Below are 23,192 nucleotides of genomic sequence, written 5' to 3' on the forward strand. Positions count from 1 at the left end.
GGTATCAGATTTTGGGTATATTGGAGCAACTGGATGAAATTGGACATTGGACAAATGTTAAATAAAGAGACTATGATTTATTATTAATATTATCAAGAAAACATACATAGTGCCTATTGGAACAAACATACAAGCAAAATCATTAATCTAAGCAACCTGATTGGGACCAAGAAACCATCCCTTACAGAGAACAGATGACCATGAAAATCCCACCAATGCAACTTGAAGCATCTCTAATTCTCTCTGCCAATGTATGTTTAGCCATTCGACAAGTTATCATTGGTGGGTCATCCCAACCCTCGTCTACGTTACTACATCCTTATTGAACTACATAGAAACTAATTGACTTTGACAAGCAAACTTAGCTAACAGTAGCCACTCCCACTGGACAGATTTCCATTGATCCGCATGTCACAAGCTTATTACTCTGTCTTCTCAGCTGGAGCTTCTTTTTCAACCTTCTCCTCCGTTTCAGCTGGTTTTTCTTCTTCCTTAGCAACTTCCTCTTTGGGTGCTTCAACTGGGGCCTCTGGTTCTGCTTCTGGTTCCGCTTCTGGTTCCGCTGCTACCTCACTTTCTTTGGTTTCTTCAACAGTTTGCTCAGTAGTCTCCTTGCTCTCCTCGACAACTGGCTCCGGTGCTGTTTCCTTAGGAGCCTCCTCTTCTTTTTTCTGAACTTCTGGCTCCTCAAAGACAACCTTGGCCTCTTCTTCCACCTCCTTGGTTTCAACTTCAACTGAGGCTTCAGGCTCTGGAGCCACAGGTTCTTCAGATGCTGCTGCAGACTCGGCTACCTTTGGCTCTTCAGCAACAGTTTCCGTTGCTGGAGCTGCGACTACCTCTTCTGCTGTTGTTTCTTGAACCTTGATTGATTCTTCAGTTTTCTCCTCTTGAAGTGCACTTTGAACCGATACAACCTACAAAACACATCAAAAAATGAAAGACATACTTATTATGGAATTGGTTATTGGACGATCAGAATTTAAACGAAGAGTATAAAACAAGATCAGCTGACAAATGGAATAAAACAAAATCAGCTAATGAACACAAACCACGCTCATATGGAGTACTTAATCAGAATTCAATACCTTTGCAGTAGCCATAGGATTCCCAAGGAAATGTAAATAGAACTACAGAGAAATTTGGAAGAAACAGGCAGATAATTAAAGGCAAGCAGAGAAAGAATGCTTTGAGTTATACAGATATGATCAAAGAGAGTGCCTTATATAGAGCTGTGTATGCCTAAAAGCTGATGAGAGAGAGACAGAGAGAGAGTAGCTGGTGCCTGGTGGGTGAAATTGAAGAATCTTGGGATTTGACATCTCACTAACTACAAGGTAATTAGCATGTTTGTCAATAATGCTAAAAGTCTGTCTTAGTGATGAGGTTATGCTATATTTAATTACACTTGCTTGTGAACTTTTGATTGGGGTGGCCAAATAATGGAGGCAATTTTCAGCTAAAGCTATCATCTTTTCTTTGATTTAGTGATTGTGTGCTTTGTGCAGTCGGGCTTAGAGGTGACCTCATCATCATCCATTCACGTTCCAATCCCCTCCGTCACCCACATTCTAGTCGCTTTACCATTCATTTACTGTCTGTTAACTGTGCCACTGGCAATTCAAACATACTGTTATTATTGTAAATATCTTGTAAACAGTTCTCTTAAACAAAATTTTTGGTAGACCAAACTTTCTTAGCTAGCAAAAGAACATTAACGAATCCAAAAATCAAGACAAAGCAGTTTACAATTAAGAAATCAACAAAGATTTACTGTCTAAAAAAATTAGGATGATACTTATGTCACGCTAAGAGCTCCAAAGAGAAGTAGGCAGAGTATTCTTATCCTACATCGAACATGAAAGGATGATCATTAAGATATAAAAATGTTCACATCACCTCTTTCTTATGAAGCGTGGGATAAAACTGTAGGATTAGAGCAAACAATACCTCATAAGAGTGTGAACCCTGACAGGTAGGTTAATTTGAGACGTCGAATGAGTCTATGTTTGGGTATTGGAGCTGCACGAGCTTGAAGATTAAGTTTCGGCCACTGACAAGTAGTATCAAAGCAAGTCCTAAACCATTCGACTCACGTCAAGCGTCTCAAAAGAGGTTGACAAGTGGTATCAAAGCAAGTCATAAACCGCATGTTTGGGTATTAGAAAGCCGTACGAACTTGGAGATTGAGTCTCAACCACTGACAAGTGGGGTATCAAAGCAGGTCTTAGACTGTTCGACCCACGTCAAGCGCCTTGAAAGAGGTAGGCAGCCTGCAGGCAGAGTGGCCAGCCTCCGTAATGAGGGCGTCACAAGGTTGACAAGTGATATCAAAGCAAGTTCTAGACCGCATGTTTGAGTATTAGAGCCGTACGAGCCTGAATAAGTCTCGGCTACTGACAAGTGGGATATCAAAGCAGGTCCTAAACCATTCGACCCATGTCAAACGTCTAGAGAGAGATAGGTAGGGTGCAGGCAGGGTGTCCTAGACCGTTCGACCCACGTCAAGCGCTTTGAAAGAGATTGACAAGTGGTATCAAAGCAAGTCCTAAACCACATGTTTGGGTATTAGAGAGCCGTACCAGCTTGAAGATTGAGTCTTAACCACTGACAAGTGGGGTATCAAAGCAAGTTTTAGATCGTTTGACTCACATCAAGCGCCTTGAAAGAGGTAGACAGGGTGCAGGCAGAATGACTAACCTCCGTGATGAGGGCGTCACAAGGTTGACAAGTGGTATCAAAGCAAGTTCTAGACCCCATGTTTAAGTATTAGAGTTGTACGAGCCTGAATGAGTCTCGGCTATTGACAAATGGGGTATCAAAGCAGGTCCTAAACCATTCGACCCACGTCAAGCGTCTCGAGAGAGGTAGGCAGGGTGCAGGCAAGATGGCCAGCTTCCGTGATGAAGGCGTCACAAGGTTGACAAGTGGTATCAAAGTAAGTCTTAAACTGCATGTTTGGGTATTAGAGCCGAGCCTGAATGTTGAGTCTCGGCCACTGACAAGTAGGGTATCAAAGCAGGTCCTAGACCCACGTCAAGCGTCCCGAGAGAGGTAGCCAGGGTGGGGTATCAAAGCAGATCCTAAACCATTCGACCCACGTCAAGCGTCTCGAGAGAGGTAAGTAGGGTGTAGGTAGGGTGGCAAGCCTCCGTGATAAAGGTATCACAAGGTTGACAAGTGGTATTAAAGCAAGTCCTAAATCACATGTTTGGGTATTAGAGTCGCATGAGCTTGAATGTTGAGTCTCGGCCACTGACAAGTAGGGTATCAAAGCAGGTCCTAGATCGTTCGACCCATGTCAAGCGTATTGAGAGAAGCAGGCAGGGTGGCCAGCCTCCGTGATGAGAGCATTACAAGGTTAGGTGGAGGAGAATTTCACGCTAAGCGCTTCAAATGAGAGTAGACAAAGTACTTCAATCTCATATTAGACATGAAAGAAGGGTCACTGGGTGCTCTAAATGGGAGTAGGCAAAGTACTCCAATCTCATATTGAACATGAAAGAAGGGTCACTAGGATATAAAAAGATTCACACCACCTTTGTTTTGTAAAGTATCTTTTGTGAGGCAAAACTGTGAAGCCCAAAAGGTTAGAAGAGTTAGAGTAAATAATAACTCATAAGCGTGCGAATTGTGACAAATAAATTGATCTGAGACGTCGGATGAGTATATACCTAAATCTTAGAGCTATACGAACTTAAAGGTTGAATCTCGACTTATAACATTTAAAGATGATTGCATAAACAAATCGAGTTAAATCTAAAATTATTCCACTATATATTATTAACATTCTTGAGGTGAGCAGCTTGAAAATCAGTCATAACAAGGTAAATCTCAAGCTTTTTTTATTTTTTTACTCATGAATTGAAGGAGACCTTTTTCATTCTTGGACCAAAAGCAGGTGGGGAATTTAATACTAATAGTTTAGAGAAGCAAATAATCAAGAGAGGCAGCGCAGCTGATACGGAAAGTTTGGCCGACCAATGCCAGACAAAGACGCAACAAATGGGTATCATTTACTTGAAAGAAACGAATCAAATTCTGATGTGGCGAGTTACATGGACCACGACTTTGTGCCTCCGTTTGGCTTTTGGTTAAAAGTGAAAAACCTTTCCACATCAGATAGGAAGGCGTTGGGCATGGACTCCCATTGGGACATACCCCTGATGGTGGCATTGATGATGAGAGATATGGTTCTCCTGTAGGGTCATGTTGGGGATCTGTAGCAGACTCTTGTTTTTCAATATGACCTGGGTCTGCTTCCTCGTATCCGGCTTCTTTTTTTAGGAACTCAGCGTTACAAGGTTAATTACATGATTTAGTATATGAATTATAGATTAAAATTTTACTTTCCATTAGAGCTTGTTGAGGTTGAAACCAACAGTTTGATCATTTCGGTCTGGGTTATTCTTGGCATGACGTGAATCCCTAAACCAACATCCTTGGTAATGAACACGTGGTATGCTGGCAGGTACGTTGCAATAATTAGTGTAAAATATTAATAATTTATGTATTTATATTAGTTTATATAAAAATGATGTATTATAAATTTTTTTATAATTTTTATTAAAAATTTAAATTATATTATTTTCGAATTTTTTATTTGTATAATTGTGATTCGTGAAAATTGCCCCCAGCCGCGCCTTGTGTCTAATGTCTTTGCCGCCTGCAAGCTACAAAGACTCCCATTTCTCTTCAAAATCCGACAAAAACAAAATATAACAAAACAAATCTTGTTGTCCATTTTTCCTCCTTTGGCTGCTCCGTCACGTTGGCCAAACTCGGCTTTTGGCTAATTTCTGCATGGGCGGTGGAGGCCCCCACCACAATGGAGCCCACGTGGTACGTTATTGTGCTATGAACCAATGGGAATCTGAAACATGTCATGAAAAAACACAGACCACGTGGGATGATGTTCATCCGTATCATATCATCATTCGGATTTGATTGGGTGCTTTTTGTGGGGAGTGGGACCCGATGCGTGATGAATCCGTTGAAGGGATTTTGTGTGGGTAAATCATGTGAATCTGATCAGGTGATGGCTGATCTTCCCTTGGAATTAACCCTTATTTGTTCAACGCCATACATGATTATCATTTATCTGGTAATTCCTTCATTTTGGTGATTAACCAAACCGTTATTACCTTAAATTAAAAAAAGGTTAAATCCATAACCGATTCCAAACTTTATATTTTTTATCACATTAATATCTAAAAATTTATAATTATCTTATTTAATAAGATATTGATATGTAAAAAAAATTTAATCAATATCACGTCGTCAATATCACATTAATATCAAAAAATTCAAAAAAAATTTTAAAAATTTTTTAATGAATTTTAAATGTATTAGATGTCATTTTTGAAAAGTAATTAAATTTCAAATTTTATCTAATATTAATTTGAGTTTATAAAAATTTTGGGTACTTAAAAAAGAGGTTTAGTCATGGCCAATTCTAGTCACAAAGAGAGAAATGTTAAAGTGTTCAAGAAGATGCCATGTAAATTTGACTCTGATTAGAAGTTTGGAGAGCTGCCATGAGTCCATAAACAAATCTGACTTTATCTTATTGTTATTTTTGCCCATTGTTATTAATTAGTAGTAATATTTTTAGGTATATAGCAAAGTAAAGCTAGCAAACAATCCCTAAAAGAAAAAGGCCATAGAAATTCGATAAGATTTAAGTCATATTTGATGCATATGATTATTGATTGAATATGATGATAATCATCTTATATCATCTTTAATTATATTTAAAAAGAAAGTTATGGATTGCAAGGATGATTAATATTCGCTTCACATAAAATTATTCGATCATTTTCAAGTAAAGATGATTATTTATAATCATAAAATTAAACTTATATATGCAATTATATCTTTAAAAATTACATAAATAATTTTAAATTATACAAACTTTAAATAAGGATAATTTTGATAAATAAATAAATTATTTTATCATAATCTTTGTATACATCAAATACAAAATAAAATAATATTATTTAATTTAATCCTATTTATAATATCATCTTATCCTATTTTATTATAATCTTATATACCAAGCATGACTTTAGTTTGCAATTAGACTTCAAAATCATGGTTCCAAAAAACTATGGTAAAAATATATTTATGTTTTTTAATTAAATTTAAGAAGTTAAAAATTTGAGTTCATATTTGTATATTTTTAAATGTTATATTCTATCAGTGTATTAAATATAAAGTTTTAACAATTTTAGATTTGTTAAACATTATAGTTAGTAACCAAACCACTATTATCAAGATAAATTAAAGTAAAATTAGCATGTGAGAATTACTATATTCTTTCCTTTTTATGGCTGGCTTGGTTCTTTTGCAATTCTAAGGTGAATTTTGGTGCTTCATGATATTGTGATGCCACTGGCTAAGATTCTTGGGTGGATGATCTAGTAGGCCAAATTAACCTTATTTAAATTTTGGATTGCTCTTAAGTTGGAACATGAACATGAACATGAACATGAAATGCTGGTTGTTTTGGGCTATTGGGTAGATTTTGTCTAAAAATCCAATCAAATCCATTAAAAATACTACACTAAAAGTTCAAATTAATTCGAATGCCCTCTTCGGTTAGGTCTGTAATTAGTACGAGAGTTTAAGAATAGATTAAAAATTTTAATTTTTTTTTAAATTTAAAAATAAAACTTAAAATATAAAAAATATAAATATTAAGATTTGAATTTTAAATTTATTAAATATTATTTGTAAAAATAATTACTTGACATTTTATTAATTCAAATTATATTGCCACGTCATATTTCATTAGACAAATATTTCATTATAGAATATCGATAAAATAATGAAAACATTATTGATTAAATTATATATAACTTAAGAGTGATCAAAATTTTAAAAAAAAAATCAAATGTTAATGATTAAATATTACATTTCATATCTGGACTATCAAAATAAAAAGTTGACCAAAATTAAAGGATTAATCTTCTAAATTTACTGTACAATAAATATATAAAAAATTATCAAATATATTAATAATAAAATTTTTTAATTTTATAAATAAAATTTTTTTAATTTTATAAATAAAATTAAAATGATAATACATATTTTTTATATGTTTAAAATAATTAATTTAAAAAAATAAACATGTATTATTATTTTAATATCGCCTATAAAATTAAAACATTTTAATATCACTGCATCAAATAATTTCTCTGAATATAATCTCCTTTTTGTTTTTGTAATTAGCGCACTTCACGTTCGCTCGCCCTTTGTATTTGTTACGTGGAGTAGTCATAAATTTCGGATCACCACATGACCATTTCTTACCCTGTCAGGTTTCAACAAACAAGCAACAACCAAGACCATATCCAAAAGCTACCCTTCCCTCTTTTAGGTTTTCTCTCCCTCGTGCATTTGAGTTTTTCAACAAAGCAGTTAGCCCACCACCAAAACAGCTAGCAGACAAGGACCAATCCCAGTTTCCCTTTTCTTTGTGACTCTTTCTGTCTTTTGGTTTTAATTTCCTTAAAAACACATCGGTTCCTAGCTAGCAGCTCCTTGTCAACATTTCTTTGTACTACAGTGTTGATGAGTTGATGTCTTTGGCCATTGGAGCTCTTCCAAGTTCCAGTAACATGGGTTTTGATGACAACAAGGAGTCAGCAGCTGAAGACAAGAGTGGGAGTACTCCTGAAAAGAATGCAACCCTTCCTCAAGAGATTGATGATGAAGGAGGAGACGGGATGGGCAGCAGACAGATGAGTGAATCCTCTTTCTATGCAACCGAGGATGATGATAACGATGATGAGCATCGCAACATTATTCAATTGGGTCCACAGTACACTCTCAAAGAACAGCTTGAAAAAGATAAGGTTAATTACTTTGTTTTCCAACATTAATATTGGTTACATGTATTGAAGTTTCTTTCTTTTTTTTTTTTTTTATTATTATATGCTGGTGATCAATGCGTGAGTGTAGGATGATGAGAGCTTAAGGAAATGGAAACAGCAGCTTCTTGGAAGTGTGGATATTAACAACATTGGAGGTACTGATCATATTCTTTCACCAACTAAATCAATTTGCAGAATGAATAAAAATCTATAGAATCACTCCCTTAGACATAAATCCTATATATATGGATACAACAAGCAGAAATAGATCTGGGTTGTTCCACAGATTATGGAATTCGTCTTAGCGAAAACCAACCATCAAAACTCAGGTCACTGTGCATGGTATGATATTGTTACTTCTCTAAGTTGAAAATTACCTGCCAGAGGATTGCTTTTTCAAGAAGAAACATTTTGGTCTGTAAAATAAATCATGATAGCTTAATGATTTGTCAATTCATTGCAAAATAATATTAATAGAGGGAATTTCTATGCATTATTTCTTGTACAAGATAACAAGAACTTTGTCAATCACTAGATTTTACGCATTTTCCCAATTTCAGCGGACATTGCCATCCTGGTGCTTGTAATATATTGGTTGATACTTTGTTGGTTTTCTGCAGGACTTCACCCAGAACTCATGTATATTAAACTCACATTGTTGAGAATTATGTGATTTAAAATATGATTTGCTCCCTTTTATTGCAGAAACACTTGAACCAGAAGTAAAGTTCCTTAGCGTGGCAATCGTCTCTCCTGATAGGGCTGACATAGTTCTTTCAATTCCTGAAGATGGAAAGCCCCAGGGATTATGGTTTACACTCAAAGAAGGTAGTCTCTATCGCTTGAAGTTCTCATTCCAAGTTGGCAACAACATTGTATCTGGTCTCAGGTATACCAACACTGTTTGGAAAACAGGTGTCAAGGGTAAGCATTTTATATGTAACAATTCTTGCAAAAAAAAAAAAAAATTGCAGGTAAAAACACTAGAAAGTTTGCTTTAAAACGATTTTTTTTTTCAGTTTTCAGCACAAAAGAAATGATTGGAACCTTTAGTCCTCAGCTAGAGCCTTATACACATGAAATGCCAGAAGAGACAGCCCCTTCGGGTTTTATGGCTAGAGGATCATATACTGCAAAATCAAAGGTTTGTTCAACCAAATTATTTCTCTTACCTGTGTGCTTTACTTACGCTTACACACTAATTGTTTACCTCATTTTATGATATCATTGACATACTTCCCGAGCATGGTGGCACTGAAGTTAGAGGTTAATGATGCCTCGTATATTTAGGTTCAGCAGAAAATTATCAGTTTCTAGCGATTCCTTCCCAACCGATAAAAAAACACAGAAGCCGAATTCATCAATTGGTGTCAATTTTCACCTCTTGGTTTTATTTAATAAACTGCCAATGGGAGAAGGGAAAAAAGAAGAAACAAAGGCACGAACTTTATGATGTGAGTTCTTGGGCATGAATGAGGTCTTAGAGAAAAGAGCACAAGAGCTATTCGTTTCTTTTCGTAATAAATAGTGCATATATTATCCTACATACTTTCATGTGGATGATGATATCCATCATCTCTAACTTGCTTAATTTATGTTATGTTGCTCGGGCTCCGCATTTTCCATGAAGTATTCTTGTTTCACATGTTTCTGACAAGGATATGGAGGTCCGACAATTCAAATATATGAAAAAGTCGGATACACAACCATATCCGATGACAATCACCCCAAGGTCCGACTAACACTGATTTATATTATGGTATATTTGGTCCATGAATTCGTTCATTTAATTTAGTCATCATTGTTTGGTTACCTTTAGAAAGTTATATGGCTCATGCTGAACAATATCAATTACTTGATATAGATATCCAATTGTGCTACCTAGCTTTTTTAGAATAAGTCCCGGTAGTATTGGTGTTGCATCTTTAACATCTGAATTGTACATTTTCTTTAATATGCTTTCTGGTTCTAAATCAAAACAGCAAGTTGACTTACTGTTTCTCATTGTTTTCAGTTCCTTGATGATGATAACAAGTGCCACTTGGAGATCAACTATACATTTGACATCCGAAAAGAGTGGGCTGCTCTTGAATAGAGAAGAACCTGACGAGCTCTAGCACCCTTCATTCACTCCATGTTCTTACGCCTATTATCTTAACCACTTCATTTCTGTCAGACCACTTCCCACAACGAAGGCAAGTAATCAGAGAAAGATTTCTCTTGGCAAAGCTTTATTAATTTAAGAGAACTTCAGCATATTTCTTAGAGACATTTTGATAATGATGTCTGCAACTCTAGATATTGTTCTTGTTCTATTCTTTTACGTGCATATATAAAAAATGTCGACACCTAATTAATTTGGTTCATATAATATTTTTTAAAAAGTAACATTTAATATATTTGGGTTTGAATTTTAACAATTGCAACACCTTATACTATCCACCAATTAATTAAAGAAGGTCCTATGCATTATTATTTAGCCAATTTTTCCCCCAATGTTTTTTGAAATATTATATTAATCTTTTTATCTTTCAAATTATGATCCGAGTTCGAATTTAAAATATTATAGTAATTTATATCAAGTCGTGTGCAAAAAATTCTTTTGCATGAGATTTATGATCGAATAAAGGAAGTGGATGTCAATAATCAAATTGACTAGTTTGATAATCCAAGGATTTAATTATTGAAAACAAGGTTATGTGCAGAAATTAGTTAAAATATTAAGACAGAGAATTTGATATTGCCAATTGCACCTAATTCCCCCTTTGTAAAAAAGGACAAAATCCCATATTTCCAACTAAAAATGTTTAGTTGTCGACAATTTTTTGGATCAGTTGACATGTTATTAGAATTTATATTTAAATGTTGTAGAGTAAAAAGAGTTTAAGTATGTAATATTTTCTTTAATTAGATAAATAGTATAGTACGATAAAAAGTTTAAGAGTATATTAAAAATTTCAAAAAACAAATTAAAATTTTTTTTTAATTGCTTCATCATCTTATTTAAATAAATTTTTATATTTTTATTGCATTTAAATAAGTCATTGACTTTTAATTTACATCCAAATAAATTTTTAAATGTTAATTTATATCTAAATAAGAACTTAATTTTTAATTGCTTCGAGCAAAGAGTTTTTTTAAGCGCATGTCCTTTAGCCAAAGATATTGTCTTTACAAGCAATTGGAATTCATATAATTAAACTATTTCAATATTTATATTTGATTTTTTTTATAGTTAAAATTGATACTAATATATTATTAATATGAATATATGAAAATATGTTTTTCTTTTCATCAAAAAGTATCAAAATATTACTATCAAAATATATAATTTGACTCTTGAATTATACTATTTTAATAATTTGTATTTATAAAAAATTTACGATCAGATACTCAAATTTTATTTTCATCAAATATTTTTTATTGTAAACTATTATTATTAATTAAACTGCTAATATAACAAATATTAAATAATAAATACGTATCACGTGTCATGATATTATTAATTTTTTTGTCACATTAGCTTACATCACAATAATAATGATAATAAAAATAATCAACACATTAACCTTTATATAATGATAAAATTAGGTATTAAATTATGAAAATGATATAATTCGTAGTTTAAATCACACATTAACCTTTATATATAGAGAGATAATACTCTTTCAAAGACCTTAAACGAAACTAATAATAATGATAATAAAAATAATCAACACATATGCTAATATTAATGGAATTATGAATCAACTTTTTTTTTTCTCTCTTAGAAAGGAAACATATGAGTGCTATAACTAAACAAAGATGGAGGGAGGAAACTAGGAGGAATATTGGAGGTGGGCATGGAGGAGAGTAACAATAGAATACTACAACTCCCTACAGTTGGCAATAAGCTTTTTCTCATGGCAGCCACGACCCGATAGCCAATGCTGGTTGGCTCTAATCTCCCCCAGTCCCCACCTACTAACTCTTTTTCTCACATCTTTTATTACTTTGCCTTTTTTTTATATAACAAAATCAAGATTTATTCAGTTTTCTTTTTAATTTAAAGCAAGATGTATTGGTGGGTTTTGATTTTGTTTTCATTTCTTATTTTCCACTCCAATATAATGTTTGTTTGGTTAGAAAATACCAAAGTTTTTCTTTCTTGTTTTTGTCTCTTTCACCCACTTAACAAAAGTAGGAAAAGTGGGATCCCAATTCCACCATTGTTATTTCTATGAAGTATTTCTATTAAGGTCGTTCTACAAGTCCTGGTTGGTCTTCTGAAAAAAGATTTATTTACCTCTTACTCTAAGTTATTTTGGTTTAGTCAGTTCTAGTTATACATATTGGCAAGACCAATGATGAAAAGGATGTGAGGAGCATAAGGGTTGGTGTCCCAAACGATTAGAAATTAATTAGTTGAAAAGTGATTAAGAAAGCCTACCTTACATGGTCCTCTTTCCTTCAAAGATTTGCCAAATAAGGAATGCATCATTTTTTCTCCAAGGAAGTACCATCCCCCATCCCCATCTCATTCAATCCACACTAAAGCAAATAACACCCCATACGTGATGTAATTTTTTCAATTTTTTTAATCATTGTTAGTTTTTTTTTTTTTTAATTTCTTGCACCTACTGTTTCCTTGCACTTTACAGTTTACACCCCCCTTTAAACACCAACAGCTGGTACCACCCCACACTCACGTTGGTTTTTTTTTGTTAATATCAAAAAAATCACATCTTTATATAGTCTCTCTCAGCTTATTCCAATCTGCTGCATTGGTACCCAAAGCACTAACTTTGTTTCGGAATTCCTCCTAATCAGGTTTGTATCCTTCATATGTCTGCTCTCATTGAAATTTGCTTTTGTGTTAAAAGTTCCACTCTTTGAAAGTTCTAGTGATCCATTTTCTTTCAAGTTAAATGAATGTTTAAGTTAAATCTGGATCTTTTTTGCTTTTTGTTGATGTACATTGTCTAGCTGTGGGTTCTTTTCTTTTGGTAACTTCTAGTGTGGAGGTACCCTGCTAGAAGTAAAGTTGAGTTCCAGCCATCTGTAAAGTCAAGGTGTAAATGCAAGGTGAAAATTAGATTTTGATCTGAGTTTTTGGTCAGAAATTTGATTACTTGGGGATTTTGTAAGTTGTGCTGTGTCTGAATGAGTTCAAGAACAAGAAAATGGATCATATTTATGAATTCAGTTTATGCTTCTTATCTCCACATTTGGATGTCATCTGTAATTGCATTGTCTTAGATCCTGTTTTAAGCTTTTTCTCATACTATGGTTAACAAGTGTTCTGATTATTTGCTTTGTTGGATGAGCTAGTCCAGATCTGGTTTTTCATTACATTCCATTCTTGGAGAAAGTTGGTGATTTTGGTTCTATTTACAATTCATTACTTGTTTAATACAGAAGATAGAACCCTGAGATTCTGATCTAGATTGTGAGATGTGGTTTTGATCTTAGGGAAATTTTTGTTAATTTTTTGTTCATAATGTAGATTTATTGGGTTTTTTCCCTGTTTAGCTGCAATGTAACTATCAAGGATTTGATTCTTGTAGGAATTTGGAGAGTGGTCACTAGTCACTACTGAAGCAAAACCAAATTTCTGGAAAAAATGGAGTTTTCCAGGATTTTTATGATTAGTTGTTCTGTATTGCTCTTGTGCTCCTCATTGGCATATGTTCAAGCTGCTAGTCCTCCGGCTCCTGTTGCAATGAGCCCAACTACGACACCAGCACCGGCACCCGCACCGGCATACGTAAACCTCACTTATTTACTCTCTGTGGCAGGTCCATTTCAGACTTTCCTTGACTACCTTGAATCCACAAAAGTCATGGACACCTTCCAAAACCAAGCCAACAACACTGAACAAGGCATTACAATTTTCGTACCAAAAGACAATGCCTTCAAGGCTCTTAAGAAGCCTTCTTTATCCAATCTCAGTGATGACCAGCTGAAATCACTCATCCTTTTCCATGCCCTGCCCAAATACTATGCCCTTGCAGACTTCAATGGCCTCAGTGCCAAAGGCCCTGTTAGTACTCTTGCTGGTGGCCTATACACTATGAATTTCACTGATGATTCTGGCACCGTGCTCCTCAATTCAGGATGGACCAGGACAAAAATCAGCAGCGCTGTACATTCAACTGACCCTGTTGCAATATACCAAGTCGATAAGGTCCTTCTTCCTGAGGCCATCTTTGGTACTGACATACCTCCAACTCCTGCTCCAGCCCCAGCTCCTGATATCAGCCCAGCTGCAGATACTCCATCAGCAGAATCCAAAGAAACTGGTTCTTCACCAAAGTCTTCACCTTCAAATTCATCATCTCATAGGATTTTGAACTTGAGCATTTGGTGTCAGCTGGTTTTGGCAGTCTTAGGTGGTTCTGTCCTTTTGAGATAGGACTTCATTGAGTCTATTTTATGTGAACAAGGGGTGGCACATCTGGGTTTCTCAATTCACTTTGATTTTTAAAACCATTTTTTCATTTATATGTTATTGAGGTTTAAGTGTTAAGAATGTGAGTTCATGTGTTACAATTACTATTTCAATTTAAATGATATTTTGCTTGAATCTCCGATTCCATATCATTGTTTTTCTTGTTCAGGGTATCATAGAATTGTAATTGGCATGCTGTTAATATGAACAACTAGACTAGCATTGAATGATTGTAAATATTCTTTCATGGTGAGAAACTTGGTGAGAACCAGTGTGTTTTCCCGCTGCTCCTTGAAAATCATGCCGATAAACTCATTACAAGGACCCAAAACAATTATGCTGCAAAAAATACTTTCATGGCCAACTGTCGACCAACAAATTGAAAAGGAAGAACTTGAGAAAAATGATAAATTATTTATTTTAAATAAATATTAATATTTCTAATAACGAAACAACTGGCCTATTAGCTCAGTTGGTTAGAGCGTCGTGCTAATAACGCGAAGGTCGCAGGTTCGAGACCTGCATGGGCCATTTCTATATTTTGAGTTGTTTAATCCTTTATTCATTATTCCATCTCTCCTATTATTTTCCTAATGTCTTAAAATTATATATTTTTTTTAACATCTAAAACTTTTTTATATATTTTTTTAAATTATTTTTATTATTTTTATTTTTTAAAATTAAAAATTATGAAACTTGAATTTTATAAAAAAAAATTAATTTTAATATTAAAATATTAACATCAAAATTATTTTTTAATTATATTTTATTTTTTTAACATTTAAAACCCTTTTTTTTATAAATTTTAAAATTATTTTTATTATTTTTTTATTTTTTAACATTAAAAATTATGAAACTTGAATTTTATAAAAAAAAAAATTAATTTTAATATTAAATACATTATGTAACTACCCAGAGTGAGTTGTTTAACCCTTTATTCATTATTCCATCTCTCTCATTTTTTTTCTAATGTCTTAAAATTATATTTTATTTTTTTAACATCTAAAACTCTTTTTTATATATTTGAAAATTATTTTTATTATTTTTCATTTTTTAACATTAAAAATTATGAAACTTGAATTTTATAAAAAATTTAATTTTAATATTAAATATATTAACACCAAATTTTTTTCTTAAACTTCATAAAAATCAATACACGACAAATATTTTGAGATAAAAAAAATTATATATTTAAATTTATCCATATTAATTTGAAAAAATTGAAATTAATTTAAAAAATAATTACAAAAGAAATTTAATTATATAATTTAAAAATTTATGACTAATAATTTTTTATTTTCATTTTCAGAATCCAGGTTATTTTCCTTATCCTTATTTTTTTAAGTTGAAATTTGAATTTAAAATTTTAATTAATGAGTATTTTTAAAATTTAATGTACCGACAAGAAAGAATGGTTTCGGCCTTCTAAATTGTGTCAACAAGGTTGGGCAGCCAACGCAAATGCTCGAAAGGTCGGCTAATCCGGTCACCAGGGGCACCGACCAATGCCTTTTTTTTCTTTTTTTTTTGTTCTTTTTCATGTTGTTTTGGTCATGACTTATTAACTGACAGCAAGTCTTAGTTTGTGTTGGATAATGACGTTTTTGTAACATAGTTTAGGATTTGGTCATTTTGGCCGGCAAATATTCTTTTGCTGTAAGGAATCACTTTCCTTAAATGTTAAGAAATATTTTTTAATATATAAAAAATAAAAATTTATTTATTAATTTTTAACATGTAATAAAAAATTTATTATAAATAATAACTTTAAAGAATAAACAGTGCTCTAAAAATCCTCATGAATAAAACTCAAATAAATAAAGGGCTAATACCCAGTTTAACTCTTAAATTATTTTTTTTTAATATGATATCTAAATAATAAAATTTTTAATCAAATATCTAAACTTAATTTTCATGTATTAAGTCACCTAAACTTTTTAATACTGTTAAAATAATACTTATGTAAATAACATAAAACTATCATGTAATTTTATATATCATTATTGCATGTTATTTTTTAAAAAATTAAAAAAAAAACTTTTAAAATATTATTTTTTATTTTTTATTTTTAAAATGATATATGATAATCACATGATTATCAAATAATATTTACGTATTATTTACGTTAATATTTAAATATCACATCAATATTAATTTTACGAAATTAAAAGATCGAGATAATTTAATATATAAAAAATTAGATATTTTATTAGAAATTTTTTTAATTTAGATATTAATTTAAAATTTTACAGATCAAATGTTATATTATACCTAAAATAAAATCAGTTTGTGAATTTTAAAATTGACGTGTTGGTCTCAAAAGTAGAATATGAAATGAAAAAATAAGATAAAAAATAAAGAAAATTTAATAAAAATAATAATTAAATGAAGATGACCGATGCTGAAAAGATACAAAAGGCAACGATGGTTGCCAATGTTGTCTATTTTTGTATTTAATAAACTTTTTTTTTTTTAAAGAAAATTTTATTTGGCCTTTTTTCTGTCTCTGATTCACATTTGTAATCGGCAGTGTTCGCGGGCTGTCTGGGGGGCAACACGCTTTTCTCTCATCCTCATTTCCTTCACTTAATTCCAACATCACCCAACCCAAACACATCCTCTCTCTCTCTCTCCCAACTGCCAGTTAACCTACGACGAGCAAAGAGAACAAAGAAAATGAACGAGGAAACCACCCTTCAATCTTAGTTGCTCTGTCTCTTTTCTCTCTGTTTCTCTTAAGGTTCGTTTTCATCATTATCATTCGTTTTCTTACATGGGTCCTTTTTTTAGTCTCTGTTTTTGATCAATATAATTGTCTTTCTTTTGGGTTTATACTTTGGTTTGATCGTTACTTTTCCTATTGCATTTTATGTATTCATGCACGTTAATTTCGAACCTACATGATGGTTTCTCTATCGGGTTTCTTCATTTCTGCCTTCCTTGGATCTGCTTTTGTTAAATTTTCATTGGCTTAAGTAGTGTGTAATGTGAACATATAACAATCTTTGTTTTCGTGTGTGATTATGGGGTAGAATTTGGTGGAAAAAACAAGGCAAACAATGTCTAGTTATCAAGGTGTGCACGTTTCTGATCCTTGGCTTCAAAGCCAGTTCACTCAAGTCGAGCTCCGTACCCTCAAATCCAGGGTAACCTTAATTTTCTCATTCTTTGCGTTGCTTTTGGCTTTAGTTTTGCTTTTGTTTTCTTCTCTTGGGGTGTAAAATGTAACATCAATTCTTTACTTAATGCATTTTGTTCTAAAAGATCAAAACTTTTATTTCTAATTCTCCAAAATATCATTTGCCTTTTGTATGCAAATATACAAATAGCAAAAAAAAAAAAAAAAAAAAAAAACTATGTGTTACCTTATTTTATTAGATTATAGAGTGGATTGGCAATCTCTGTTTGACATGGGACATGGGTTTCTTTTTATGTTGCTTTTAGTTTCTCTCTGTGAGGACTCAACATGGTCATGTTACCTCGGGTGATCTGCCACCGGTTTTTGCAAAGTTGAAGACTTTCAATGAAATTATCAATGAGGATGAGATTAAGACTATCTTAGAAGAGTCAAATAGTGACATGGGTGAAGAAATTGATTTTGAGGCCTTCCTTCGGGTGAGTCTTTTCAAAATAAGGGCTGCACTACTTTTCCCTTATAGCCTTGATAATGATGAAGAAAATCCAATAACTCAAACGTCGTGAATCAATATTTCCTGATGCATTTGTGTTAGGATACCTGGTGTATATATTTTTCACATTTTCTGCATATGTTCTCCGTATTTCTTGCTTAGTGGCAATCTTTGGTGTTCGGTTCATTGGCAGGCTTTTTTAAATTTGCAAGGTCGCGCAACTGCAAAATCAGGAAAGTCTTCATTTCTCAAGGCAACCACAACCACTTTTCACCATGCTATTAATGAATCCGAGAAGGCTTCCTATGTCGCTCATATTAATGGCTACCTGGCAGAAGATAAATTCTTGAAAGATTTTCTTCCAATTGATCCAGCCACAAATGCTTTGTTTGATCTTGCTAAAAATGGAGTTCTTCTTTGGTTGGTTCACTGGATCCACTTGACAATGCTTTACACCTTTGTGTTGATTAATGGTTTGATGTTTATTAATGCTTTCAGTTACTTTTATGCAGCAAGCTTATCAATGTAGCTGTTCCTGGGACCATAGATGAGCGAGCTATAAACACAAAAAAGGTTCTCAATCCCTGGGAGAGGAATGAGAACCATACTCTTTGCCTTAATTCTGCAAAAGCTATTGGTTGCACTGTGGTTAATATTGGCACACAAGACCTTGTTGAAGGAAGAGTAAGTAATGCTCCTTCCTAATACCAACTTAGGAGTTATTATAGGCTTGCACAAGGTTTTAACCTTTTTTTTTTTTGTGCTTTTTTTTTTTTTAAATGTTGTAGTCCCATCTGGTACTCGGATTGATTTCTCAAATTATTAAGGTATTCAACTCAAACTTACTTTGAAATCATTTATATCGTGTTTGTAATTTATGAAACCATACTGATATTATCAGTTTTCTTCATCCGTAGATGTTTCAAGGGATACATTTTAATTATATTGCTAATGATGTTTGCATGGCTGTGACATCAGATTCAACTACTAGCAGATCTCAATTTGAAGAAAACTCCTCAACTCGTGGAATTGGTGGATGATAGCCAGGTCAGAGAACGTTAACTGGTTTTGCCTTCTTTCATTGTTTTGGTAGTAGCATATACAGGATAAGTTCCATTTTGCAGGTCATAAATAAATTTTATTATGCGTTTGTATGAATTTTGTAGGATGTGGAGGAGCTCTTGGGTTTAGCACCTGAAAAGGTTTTGCTGAAATGGATGAATTTTCACCTGAAGAAAGCTGGATATGAAAAGCAGGTTACAAACTTCTCTTCAGATTTGAAGGTGAGAAAACTCATTAATTTATTAATTCTGTGGCATGTCAACTTTATCTATAAAAGATTATTCTTCTCACCGTTTTCGGTGCTGCACTAATCTCTAGTTTTGGGCCTTAAGCTCCTTGAAATGGTGAAACAACTGCAGGAAAACATTTATTAGTCTTTCAGTGTCTTAAACTTAAATATATCATCATATTCACAAACAATGCCTCCTCATATGGATAAGGATTTGATTCATAGTTATAATCTGATACAAGTACTTGTTGATGTGTAAAGTATATATTTCCATTTGTATATATTATTTTCAGTTTTCTAGTGTGACTGATGTATGATGAGCCTATTTATTTGAAGGATGGAGAGGCATATGCATACCTGCTTAACGCACTTGCTCCTGAACACAGTACCCCCTCAACTTTGGATACAAAAGATCCAACAGAAAGGGCAAACATGGTTCTTCAGCAGGCAGAGAAATTGGATTGCAAAAGATATCTCACTCCTAAGGACATTGTCGAGGGTTCACCGAATCTCAATCTTGCATTTGTTGCACAAATATTCCAGCACAGGTGAGAAATAATGTTTTTCATATTTTGTGCTTTATGTCTGAATTAAGTTTTCATGATCATTCATATTACTTGTCCCTGTTCATTTTCATTGATTTTCACAACTTGTCAATGAACTGATCAGTTCCTTTCGTAAAACTTAACCATATTTTTCTGCTGACACTTGGTGACCTAGCAATGTGTACTGTCTGGTTTATTTGTTATATGCATGCGAGAAAAGCTGACTCAATTATTTACTTACCATTTTGTTTTCTCATTTCTTGGTTACATGATCTTGTGTTACAGAAAAAGAGGTAGCCTTCTCCCATCTCATAAACCCCAGGCTTCATATCTCAGGATCCAATCCTGAGACCTCTCAGTTGGATTCTCAACTTCTAACCATTGGGGTGTTCCCGTGGGGACATCTATGTATGATTGTCCTAATTAGTTTAACTAGCATATGATTTCTCTTTGCAGGAATGGTTTGTCTACTGACAGCAACAAGATGTCCTTTGCCGAGATGATGACTGATGATGCACAAACTTCTCGTGAAGAGAGATGTTTTCGACTTTGGATTAACAGTCTTGAAGTTGCTACGTATGTCAACAATCTTTTTGAAGATGTTAGGAACGGGTAATTTACTCTTTTCTCTTTTATAATTTTGGCTTTCCCAGCAGTATCAAGCAGTTTTTAAAAGTGTCCACCCTTTTATGCATGCAGATGGGTTCTGCTAGAGGTTTTGGACAAAATTTCACCTGGATCGGTTAACTGGAAACATGCAAATAAACCTCCTATAAAGATGCCATTCAAAAAGGTTGAGAACTGCAATCAGGTTATAAAGATTGGGAAAGATTTAAACTTCTCACTTGTGAATGTAGCTGGCAATGATATTGTGCAAGGAAACAAGAAACTTATACTAGGTAAGATCTTCCATCTTACGTTTTCCCGTAGAATTTCTGCTATCCTTTTCTTATTGTTAATGGATAGCCAGCTCAAGATAAAAGCTTTTAACTTTTCTATGCTCTCTGGTGTGAATAGGGGCTGTTATTTTGATTTTTTGATATAGAACACTGCTATCATTATTCATTTCTATGGCTTTTAAATGGTTGCAAATTCCAAGAAATTTTTTAGCTTTAGGGTTGTAATATGATCTTACAATGGCTAGCTTCTGAGTGGCACATAAATAAAAGCCTTGAACTGGCTCCTTGCTCTATATTTCTCCCCTATTTTCTGTAAAACAACTTCACTCTTCTCATTTTCTTGTTTTTCTTCCTCACTTCCAGCATTTTTGTGGCAACTCATGAGGTTTTCTATGCTCCAACTCCTTAAAAACTTGAGATTTCACTCCCAAGGAAAAGAAATTATGGATGCTGATATTCTGAACTGGGCTAACAATAAAGTAAAGAAGGCAGGTAGAACCTCTCAAATGGAGAGCTTCAAGGTACATAAGCAACAAAATAATAATCGTATCTTAAAAGTTTGGTCATAACACATAAACTGACTCTGATTTTTATTGGACTCTTGCTTTTAGGATAAAAACCTTTCAGATGGTATATTCTTCCTTGAGCTTCTTAGTGTGGTGGAACCAAGGGTGGTTAACTGGAGTCTTGTTACCAAGGGAGAAACTGGTATGGTACTGTTTCATTATTGTAAAATGTGTCCTTTTCCTTTGAAACTTGGTTCACCATAATGTTATGTAGCACTTCAGCAATAAAATGAAGTACCTGCCAAGGCTTGCCTTTGGGTTCATATAAAGAACTTATGAATAAGATGAGACTCAGGTTTTTTATGTGAAATTCCTTAGATTCCTCAAAAAAAAAAATCACTAACATACATAAATCGTTCTTTGAACCTTTAATCTTTAATGCTCAACTGATAATTTTAATTCATGGCAGCGATTTTATTGGGGAAGCTAAGGAACTTTATACTGGAGACTTTTATGAATAAATAGATGATCCTATGCATATAAATGCGATGGAAGAGACATATCATTTTATTGTTATTGACATTGCAGAGGAAGATAAGAAATTGAATGCAACCTATATAATCAGTGTTGCACGGAAGCTCGGATGCTCCATTTTCTTGTTACCCGAGGATGTCATAGAGGTAATTATTGTTCTGAAATTCAATATCCTAAGCCCTTCTCTAAATCATTTCTGATTTGCCATTTCTTGTCTGTTTTTTAATTACGGTTAGATCAGCATGATGTTTCTTTACACAAAGTTATGACAAAAATAAATTCAGCTTATCTGATATTTCATGATGTTAGAAATGTCATGTTTTATAAAAGAGATGCAGACAACCGGTTAGACATACTTTGTCCCTCTTTGGGTTGATTTTGAATACGAGTCAATCATATACTGAGCCGAGCCTGACTTTTTTATGCCTGAACTGGATAAACTAGACATCAGTTTGTACTTTGTGTTAGGTGGGCTTACTTTGTTTAATATTACTTCTAATTTTAATGTCTGTTACAACAGGTAAACCAGAAAATGATGCTTACTTTGACTGCCAGCATCATGTACTGGAGCCTACAGCAGCAGGTAGCAGAGTCTGAAGGTGGTGAGGTTCCTGATGAATCCTCTGTGTCACCGAAGGAGGGCGAGAATGAGACTGATCTCGCAGGTGAGGTCTCGAGTTTGGATATTGATGATTCAGCCTCCGAAACGGCTCTATCCCCCCATGTCAAAAATGAGGAAAGTTCCACAAAAATTGAAAGTGACCAACAAACTCCAATGATTGATGAAAAGGATGGTAGTGAATAGACAGCTTTGCAATTCTTTTGTTTCAGAGGACTGGAACTAGAAGCCGTGTTCCTGTATATGGCTTTTTCTAGTAGACCACAGGAGAAAAAGAAATTTTGGACTGTAAATTTTTACCTGACATTAGAAATATTCTTTGGATTGCATTGATTATGCTGAATAATGCAAGATGAGAAGAGGCATTTTGGTCTTCAGTTGTTGGTTCGTAGCATTTTGTATTAGTCATTTAAATTGGATAATAGATTTGATGATTCGTGTATTCGTATCATGTAAAATATTAAAATTCGTGTACGTGTTGTGTTTTAAACAAAAATTGCATGTCACAAATCGAATCAACACGAAAATATAAAATATATATTTTTTGTTAAACTCAAATATAATTATTATTAAAATTTTAAATTATATTACTTTCGTATTTTGTATTTATATCGTATTAATATCGTATCATCATGTTATGTTTTAATTTGCCTAATTTGTTGGACAAGAGGAGTAATGAACTTTGATGCTTTATTCAAAACTTGTAATCTAGGATCTATTATTTATCTATATTTATATTTATAATTTATATCTGTTATTAGATATATAATTTCTAAACTATCAGTTTAAATATTATTAAATAATAAAATTTATTAAACTTATAATTAAAAATTTTAATTTTATTCAAAGAATTTCATTAAAT

General features: G+C 33.2%; 4 protein-coding genes and 1 non-coding gene across 6 annotated transcripts; 4 read left to right on the plus strand and 1 right to left on the minus strand.

The window, feature by feature from the left end:
• Positions 1 to 57: 57 nt before the first annotated feature.
• On the minus strand, positions 58 to 1,196 carry LOC111283487 (uncharacterized). Its single transcript, XM_022872073.2, has 2 exons — positions 1,089 to 1,196; positions 58 to 917 (listed from the first exon to the last, which is right to left on the minus strand). Exons 1-2 carry the CDS (start codon positions 1,101 to 1,103, stop codon positions 423 to 425), a joined length of 510 nt encoding a protein of 169 aa, XP_022727808.1. The 5' UTR covers positions 1,104 to 1,196; the 3' UTR covers positions 58 to 422.
• Positions 1,197 to 7,463: 6,267 nt separating this feature from the next.
• Positions 7,464 to 10,242, plus strand: LOC111283653 (rho GDP-dissociation inhibitor 1-like). Its single transcript, XM_022872227.2, has 5 exons — positions 7,464 to 7,859; positions 7,966 to 8,032; positions 8,583 to 8,801; positions 8,897 to 9,021; positions 9,892 to 10,242. Exons 1-5 carry the CDS (start codon positions 7,584 to 7,586, stop codon positions 9,970 to 9,972), a joined length of 768 nt encoding a protein of 255 aa, XP_022727962.1. The 5' UTR covers positions 7,464 to 7,583; the 3' UTR covers positions 9,973 to 10,242.
• A 2,317-nt stretch (positions 10,243 to 12,559) lies between these two features.
• Positions 12,560 to 14,452, plus strand: LOC111283652 (fasciclin-like arabinogalactan protein 7). The gene is made up of 2 exons (XM_022872226.2): positions 12,560 to 12,686; positions 13,424 to 14,452. The coding sequence occupies exon 2, from the start codon at positions 13,480 to 13,482 to the stop codon at positions 14,269 to 14,271; it is 792 nt and encodes a 263-aa protein (XP_022727961.1). The 5' UTR covers positions 12,560 to 12,686; positions 13,424 to 13,479; the 3' UTR covers positions 14,272 to 14,452.
• A 312-nt stretch (positions 14,453 to 14,764) lies between these two features.
• On the plus strand, positions 14,765 to 14,838 carry TRNAI-AAU (transfer RNA isoleucine (anticodon AAU)). Its single transcript has one exon. It is a non-coding gene; the product is annotated as a tRNA-Ile (tRNA).
• A 1,971-nt stretch (positions 14,839 to 16,809) lies between these two features.
• Positions 16,810 to 22,707, plus strand: LOC111283632 (fimbrin-5-like). Of its 2 annotated transcripts, XM_022872198.2 has the most exons (15): positions 16,810 to 17,047; positions 17,340 to 17,453; positions 17,752 to 17,922; positions 18,130 to 18,356; positions 18,449 to 18,620; positions 18,725 to 18,763; positions 18,915 to 18,983; positions 19,103 to 19,219; positions 19,564 to 19,775; positions 20,229 to 20,384; positions 20,472 to 20,671; positions 21,035 to 21,192; positions 21,283 to 21,379; positions 21,766 to 21,857; positions 22,232 to 22,707. In XM_022872198.2, the coding sequence occupies exons 2-15, from the start codon at positions 17,367 to 17,369 to the stop codon at positions 22,514 to 22,516; spliced, it is 2,082 nt and encodes a 693-aa protein (XP_022727933.2). In that variant the 5' UTR covers positions 16,810 to 17,047; positions 17,340 to 17,366; the 3' UTR covers positions 22,517 to 22,707. The 2 variants fall into 2 exon arrangements, with proteins under 2 accessions (XP_022727933.2, XP_089614910.1); XM_089758784.1 differs by lacking the exons at positions 21,035 to 21,192; positions 21,283 to 21,379 and having other exon boundaries at positions 16,906 to 17,047.
• The last annotated feature ends 485 nt before the right edge of the window (positions 22,708 to 23,192 follow it).

This window comes from Durio zibethinus, chromosome 3 (assembly GCF_047325235.1).
Source record: "Durio zibethinus cultivar Kanyao isolate XHJ-2024 chromosome 3, ASM4732523v1, whole genome shotgun sequence".
Lineage (NCBI taxonomy): Eukaryota > Viridiplantae > Streptophyta > Magnoliopsida > Malvales > Malvaceae > Durio > Durio zibethinus.